The sequence below is a fragment of the Penaeus monodon genome, unplaced genomic scaffold (assembly GCF_015228065.2).
Source record: "Penaeus monodon isolate SGIC_2016 unplaced genomic scaffold, NSTDA_Pmon_1 PmonScaffold_1181, whole genome shotgun sequence".
Classification (NCBI taxonomy): domain Eukaryota; kingdom Metazoa; phylum Arthropoda; class Malacostraca; order Decapoda; family Penaeidae; genus Penaeus; species Penaeus monodon.
This window is the reverse complement of record NW_023640614.1, coordinates 35001-42895: the sequence shown is the minus strand read 5'-3', so window position 1 is coordinate 42895 and position 7895 is coordinate 35001. Positions and strand designations below refer to the sequence as shown.

The 7895-nt window shown below is 39.6% G+C and overlaps 1 protein-coding gene across 1 annotated transcript; it reads left to right on the top strand.

Annotated features, from left to right (window-relative positions):
- The first annotated feature begins 3163 nt into the window (after positions 1-3163).
- On the top strand, positions 3164-6401 carry LOC119568961. Its single transcript, XM_037917345.1, has 3 exons — positions 3164-4058; positions 4340-4631; positions 6136-6401. The coding sequence occupies exons 1-3, from the start codon at positions 3441-3443 to the stop codon at positions 6399-6401; spliced, it is 1176 nt and encodes a 391-aa protein (XP_037773273.1). The 5' UTR covers positions 3164-3440.
- The last annotated feature ends 1494 nt before the right edge of the window (positions 6402-7895 follow it).

The following is a 7895-nucleotide window of genomic DNA, read 5'->3' as shown; positions in this document are numbered from 1 at the left end:
TATATAGATATAAAATAAATAATAATATATATAAACAAATTAATACATACACATATATAATACACATATACATATACATATATACATACATGCATATATATATATATATATATATATATATATATATATATATATATATGTGTGTGTGTGTGTGTGTGTGTGTGTATATACACACACAAACGCACGCATGCGCACTGTGGGGTATTCCAGAGAACGACTAACATCACAGGGGACTTTTCCCTACTCATACATATCTATATTTCTTTTTCATCTTGAAATGTTCTAATGTTTCGTTTCACACCCAGAAATTTGAAAATCTTACAAGACTGGGGGGAAAAAATCAGAAACGAGATTTTCCGAATGTTGACAGTTCAATCTTCAGAATCACGATAAAGCAATGGCTGTAGTCACGCTATGCATTGATAATCAGCAAGAATGTATGCCTTCATGTCCTGTGTTATAAGTAATGCATGTTCAGTGACAAGGCATCAACACAAATAATTCACGAAGTGTCTTATAACATGTAAGGAAGTTCCGTAACGTAAAGAATTAATATTTCCATGCTCCTTCCTCCGTATTCTTACATATCTTCAGAACACCTAACATACCCTACAGTGTTTAGATATGAATATATAGCCATGTTGAAAGGTATACAACAAAGGTATTCTGTAAGGCGAGCCACTAGTTAGACACCGTGCACTGGTCGCTTCTTCCCTGCCCACGGTGTCTAGTATTCAAGGACGCAACTTTTACGCACCACTGCTGCCTGTGTTATGTAAGAGCAAAGTACAGATAAAGCAAAGTCGTTCTATTCAGTTCGAAATAAAAGTGTCTAATAAGACAGAATCCTTTAATTCAGAAAGGGACTGACTAATAAGTACTGTAAGTGAAACCAGAACGGGTCGAAGTAACCGGGGATTTCCCATACGCAGATAATGTGCTACACCACCACGTACAATGCTCGTTTTGCAAAATATGAACTTTCTATTTGGAGGGTGAACAAGAACAACTAACACAGGAATGTAGTGATTGACTAAATGTGCAAATTATAATTTCTTTAAGGTAATTATATATCAACATACCGTAGAATTATATACATATTTTTAACTGACTATAAAAGAAATATTAGTAAAGAAAAATGCTCGTGGAAGATAAAGTGACAAGCAAGTTTATCTGAACCGCGTTATACTATAATTTCATCAGAGCCTGGTACTAGAAATTCTAATATTTCATCATCATACAGGCCTATTTACAGGACCGTAAAAGATAAAAACTCCAATTCTGAAATATACTGTGATCTGAATCAGAGATAATGCAAATAAAAATGCGTAGAAAAATAACAGTATAACGTATTGGCTAATTTGCCAGACATCCTGAGAATCAGTTTCGCTAATCTGTCAAGCGCGATATTATCTCAAGTGTCACTGTCACAGTATATACTTACGTTTTGGCACCACCCACGTTATTTTATTTTTAAGTCATTATCTTATTATTTCAGGGATACACACACACACACACACACACACACACACACACACACACACACACACACACACACACACACACACGCACACGCACACGCACACGCACACGCACACACACACACACACACACACACACACACACACACACATACACATACACATACACATACACATACACAAGCATACTCAGCACACACACTTTGTAACAGGTGTGTCGTTGGAAAACCATTTATCGGTAACTGAATACTCATTTAGAAACTTTTCTCCAAATACTTCTCTATGATTTTTTCCCCAAACCGTTCCACCGAATTCTCATCTAAAAACGTTTCCCTGAATATTCATCCAAGAAACGTTTCCCCGAATACTCATCCAAGAAACGTTTCCCCAATATTAATCTAGACACATAACCCCAAATACTCCAAGAAACGTTTCCCCGAATACTCATCCAAGAAACGTTTCCCCGAATACTCATCCAAGAAACGTTCATTGGAATACTCAGCGCACAAATAGCTTTGCATGTAAAACCTCAACAGCAGAAGCCATCGTTCCTTCTACATCCGGGACACCGAAGTCCTTAACCGGGTCGCGCCAAAATCTAGCAGGATATAGTAACACTAGTGACGTTAGTAGAGGTGATAACAATGGACGATGAAGGAAATATGAGTAATGTCTTGTTTCTCTTTTTTTTTCTCCTTTGTCTTCTTCTTTGGATTATGTTATTCTTACGGAAGATTCCATGTGTAGTGAGTGGAGAAAGCATTTTTTTTTTTTTTTTCGGTTTTGTCTCTTGTTTTTCCTTTTCAGAATCTTATGCTGATAATAGCTTGTTCTTATTCTTCTTATATTCACCATATATATTTATCAGTATTATATGAAATACCGTATGAAGTATTTTTACGATGGAGAACAAATGACCAAACCTAAATAAGGCTACGTCACCGGAAATACACGCGGCTAAACTGGCGGCACCATACCTCTTTTAGTTTTCTTGTTTCTCGATCAAAGGAATGTCTCCTTTATCCGTGAACTTCTGTGAAAAAAAAAGAAAATCTTTTACAAATACGACCAACACTCCACAAAATCTATTGTCCTTATGCCTACGTGCTACAGAGTAAACAGAGACCCCTAACTTAACCCAAACTCTGAATTAGTACTTATTTAGACTCTATCCTAACCTATACCAAATGTAATATTTGTGCATGCATTATAACTCTATTGGTAAATCTACATTCAGTGACACTGCTGTCTTGTTCACTATTATGTTACATTTGTACTGAATCTCAGATGACGGTTTATGGAGGTAAACATTCAAAACATAAATTCAATGAAAATTGTCATGCGTTTTCAATGGGTTATGTAATCCGATGTAAAGTATATTTACGGAACACTATGTTGTATCTAATGTGTGTGTTTTTCTTTTTTTATAGCGTCCTTATTGCAAAAGGTTAACGACCAACGATATTTTTCCTGGAATAGTGGCACTATCAAAGCGAAAAGATTTGCTTAGAAAATAATTCCAAGGACATATTATAATAATCATTATCTTTAAGAAAGCACCATATTACCACTAACATAAAGAAATAACTTTAATAATCTACTAACTAATGTTATACTGCGAGAGTAAACACGACTTGGTAACTTCAAGGAAGCGGTCCTACCGGAGACATCATTCAGCAACTCCCACCTCTCGCTCGCCCACTGTCGCTCAGTTGCCTGTGGAGCTTGTTCGGAGAGAGACTGTGGAAGAGTGCACTCGAAGAAAAACTGGATTCACAAGATGTAATTATTTTGATTACGACATCATATATGAAAAGGAGAGTGTTGATAATCAGTCATACATAAAAAATAACAAAAACATGTGCCCCATAATATTAGAGGAATTCAGATATTTGGCCACCGAGTTAATTTGAACATCACAACTGATATGAAATCATACAGTTTAATAAGCTAAACACAATGTTGCAAAGTGACTCAAAGATGTTAACGACAGTGATAACAGGTTTGGTGATTTTCACCGTTGGACAAGCCTCGCCTCCTTTACTGGTAGCGCAAGTCTCTGACGTATCAGTCCCTAATGTCACATCAGTACGGTTAACAACCCAGGATGTACTCCCTACAACACCAGGGTTTTATGCATCCAGTGTTGAAGACTCGGTCTCACTGAATGAAGCTAATCACGCTGATGTGATTCCCGTCGTCCCTCTTTCGTCAGACGGAATCTCTTCTGAAGAACCCGCGTGGGTCACGACTGACCCGCCCCGCCTGGGGGAGTCAGCCGTCAACTTTTCAACCGATGTGCCTGATCTCAACTTCGGCACTCGTTCACCCTTCATCTCCGAAGATATAAGTACGACTTGGGATCCTGATATAACTACAGATGTAGTTACGACTGTCAGTGATGAGACAAGAGATACCATGACGAAGGAGGCAGTGGAAGGCGTCAGGAAGCGAGGGACAGTCGTCAACTGCTTCTGCGACGCCGACGAAGTTTATGTCGATGGCGTGTGTCATCCATATCCTGAGGGAACTGTGGTCCACATGCGGAAAGAAAAGAACAATCCTAGAATTGTCCTGGTGAGGTATTTCAATCAAACACTTAAACTTTTCGAAGTATCTTTGAGTGACATTATGAGGCAATTGCATGCTCTCCGATTATATAGCCTCCCAATATTCCAAGTGAATTAACAAACTCACTGACCTATTTATTAAGGTATCTACTGCATATTATATTAGCGATGTCGCGTGTATGTGTGGTTGAGTACAAACATAAACTGTTGAAAAATGTCATTACAGCTTTAATATATTCAGTTCTATGTTCTATTGTCTATATGACGTTTATTTTTATTTTTTTTCAGAGACCCATGGCAGAGAGGCAAGTGATAATAAAAGACCTGGAGTGCGACACAGAAAATGGAGTCATGATGCTTAACTTCTCAAGAGGACAGTTTCGACTAAGAGACCGCGGTGACATCGTGCTATCGGAAGAAGCTGGGGAATACGCCGGTCTCCGCATCGAGCTTACTGCATTAATCACTCATTGGATGAATATAGAAAACTCACCTGACCGTAAAGGTCTGCGTGGACCCGCCAAATATACCACGATGCTGCCCACAGGCCAAGCCATGAAGGACAATGTGTGTCGCCGCTGTACGCCGACCTGGACCTGCGATTCCAGCATAGAACCGAAAACCTGACTCGGACCCTCGAACTCAGATTGCCGTCGTGCACCGTATCTTCCATGCTCTAACCACTCGGCCAACGCGGCCCTATAGTAAGTAGTACTAGTATTTTTTTTTTTTTTTTTTTTTTGAGTGAATTTTTTGTACATAACACAAAAGGCACCTTCAGAATCAGAAGGAAGTAAACAGGTGAGAAGTATTACTAATAACCGACTACCTTGTGACTAAGCACTCCTAGAGCCTTTTATGTGTAAAGACAATAACTTAACTTACATCACATAGCACTGTATTCTTGTCATCCATACCAATTGGTTACAACGGAGAGTAAAAACTAAGAAAAAAATATTGCACAACAAACATGATAAACACTTTAATAAAACACCGTGTAAACACGAGAGAGTAACTAAAAGTTTAAAGGGCCGGTGGCCATAATGTAGAGCGCATGACAGATTAAAAGATCAAGAAAGGGACGATCACGAAGACTGCCTGAACACCCGCAAAGGTCAGCTGGAATCGACCAAGATAGTACTTAGGTACGATAAAAGAACATCAATCGCTATCATTTGATTGTGAGGCTAAAGTCTCTCCCAGGCAACAAAGACTCAGCATCATAATTAGAATTATCAGGTGGACAATAAATTGAACTATAGTCAGAGACCTTTACTGTCTTTCCGACCCAAATAGTAGTTCCTCAAGGAAACGACCTTATCAGAGAAGAGTATGTTAATGTGTTTTTCTTGTAGAACTATAATATTTTGAGAGAGAGAGAGACCTTTCGCCTCCCGGCGACTGATTCCCTTGGAGGTTTTGGAGCCAGAAGCCTCCATTGTCCTGCTTCTCCTAGCGAGAGAAACGACTGGCAGAATGGACAATTTGCTTCTTTCTCTCGAGAAACCGATCGAGAGCCAGGCGTAGTCCTCATAGAGTTTGCCTGACCAGGGAGGTGCGACTCTGGATTGTGATTCCGTATCAGCCTCCTTTAAGATGTTTATGCTGGTTCATGCAACCATTTGATTGACCAATTTAGTCAGCTTGTATAATTACTATTGCATTTTTTGACAGTTTTCATTAGTTCATCAATTTCTTTAGCTTCTGACTGAACATAACTTGCACTAGGGTGGTGTTTAGTTAATACTGGCGCATAGGAAGTATCGACTTTGTATGTCAAACTTTCCACCTTCCTCTATCTTAAATATAACTAACGTTATTTTTTCTATACTTGCTAATGTACATAGGTTAATGTTCAATGTTTATTGTTCTGAGTTTGTCCGTAGAGTGGTCATGTTCCTTGAAGGAGGGAACAAAGAAAGGGTAGCTAAAGGTAGCATCCATCCTGGCTTTGACCAAGTCAAAGCCTTGGGCGCAAGGCACTAACCTAACTCTTAACTTTTGGTATCAACCTAACAGCAATATTAAGAGAGAGTATGGCATACCCCCCTAGTGAGGCCTGGTTGCATTCTCCAATGCCAAAGGGATCAAATTATATGCTGACTTTTCCTTTACCGCCAAATTGCCTAAGGCAATGGACAGTAATTCAATGCCCACCCACCAAGCGAATACAGGAGCTTACAATGGAGCTCCTCCTCCGAAGACTCAGGAAGGCACAGAGATCGGCCCTCCTACCCAAGGGTCAAAGCCCACAAGGCTTCCAGAGGTAGAAGAGTGCTGCGGGTCGAAAGTGGGGGCTGACTACGCCCTCTACTGTTTTCTGCACGTGACCTCAAGATCAAAGTACTGAGATGCAAGGCAAAGCAAGAAAGTTCTGAAAGATCAGAGACTCACTCTATGTTTTTAGTTTAAGAAAACTCAGAAACAACAGTGCCACCGAACCTGATTGTAAGACTTTGTGTACAATATGGGCACTGTGGATGGAAAGTTTTCTCTAAAAAGGGAGTGAGGTGGATGAGTCTGGTAGAATTGACCCCTGTTGCTAAAAACCACCTGCCTCTCTTTTGACTTTCCTGTGGGGTGCATCCCCAGTCTATTTTCTTGTCTGATATTGTTAGTCAGGCTGCCAGTCTGGTCACGTCATTTCATCTTTTATTTTAAAGGGTCAGAAACACCTGAGTATCTGTACAGACTATGCTAAAGTCCTGATCACCAGTTGATCCGTCCTAAATTTCACCCGTTCATTGTCATAGATACTTGATACCATATTAGCGTGATTGATTTCTGGTATTTATGTAAGCTTACAAATGGTATTACTCCAGCAACTCATTTTAGTAGGTCCTAACAAATCTAATGGCTTTAATGAACTTAATGAATCTGAAAAAAATCACTATTCTATCGTGGTTCGTCGATAGTGCAAAATTTAACAATGGCAAAAATTTCGGCAAGAGATCGATGTATGATTTGGCAGTCCTGAACTTCAATTCACATTCAGTAAACCATACACCCACCCCCACACAAATTCCACCTGTCTTGGAACCTTTGGTATATATATAAAAATGGAAGTATGTTTAATAAGGACCTCTTCTAAACTGGCATACCTCCACCTCCGGCGCCGTGGCCTTAGCTGCAGAATTCAAGCTTCCATGATGAAAAAATTGAGTTCCCCACTGGTGCTATATTTGACGGAAACGGGAACAAATGGTAGAGAGATCTAGAGGACTTTCTGCGACGAGGTTTGGGTCATATATAACGAATCAATCAATCTGCAGGAAAGGTTTAAGACACTTGTCGTATGGCATTGATGGAACTGAAGAATGCACAGGAAAGTTGTACAATTTTTATTACTATGACCCGGAAACTATAGCGCGACGACATTCCCAGTTACAACCCGCGAGATGTCTTTTTGCATTTCAAACTGGCCAAAATAATTCCGTAGTCGAACGAAATGTTTGGCTGTCCGTATGGGCTACTAAAAGCCTTTATTGGAACCTGACTAAACATAAGCCTATTTAGACAGTGCCAAGGCGCTGAACATGTCCGGCCTTGATAGATGAGCGATAGCTCTCCCGGGAGTTTTCCGGATGAAATCTTTCATTACATCAAAGGAAGTGAGAATGTGGGTGCTGATTGATCTCAGTAGAATTAAGGCACAGGAGTCAAAAGAAATTAACATTTTCTTTTGTAGTGAGAGGAATGTTGTAAATATATTCCAAATTTAAAAGTAATAATAAAACATTTTATTATTTTAAGTTAATACTGTGGCTTGGGCCACAGTATTATGAATTTGTTGTTTTTGTTCGAGAATGATTGGTGACGTAAGCGGAGTGACGTCGGCGAGGCG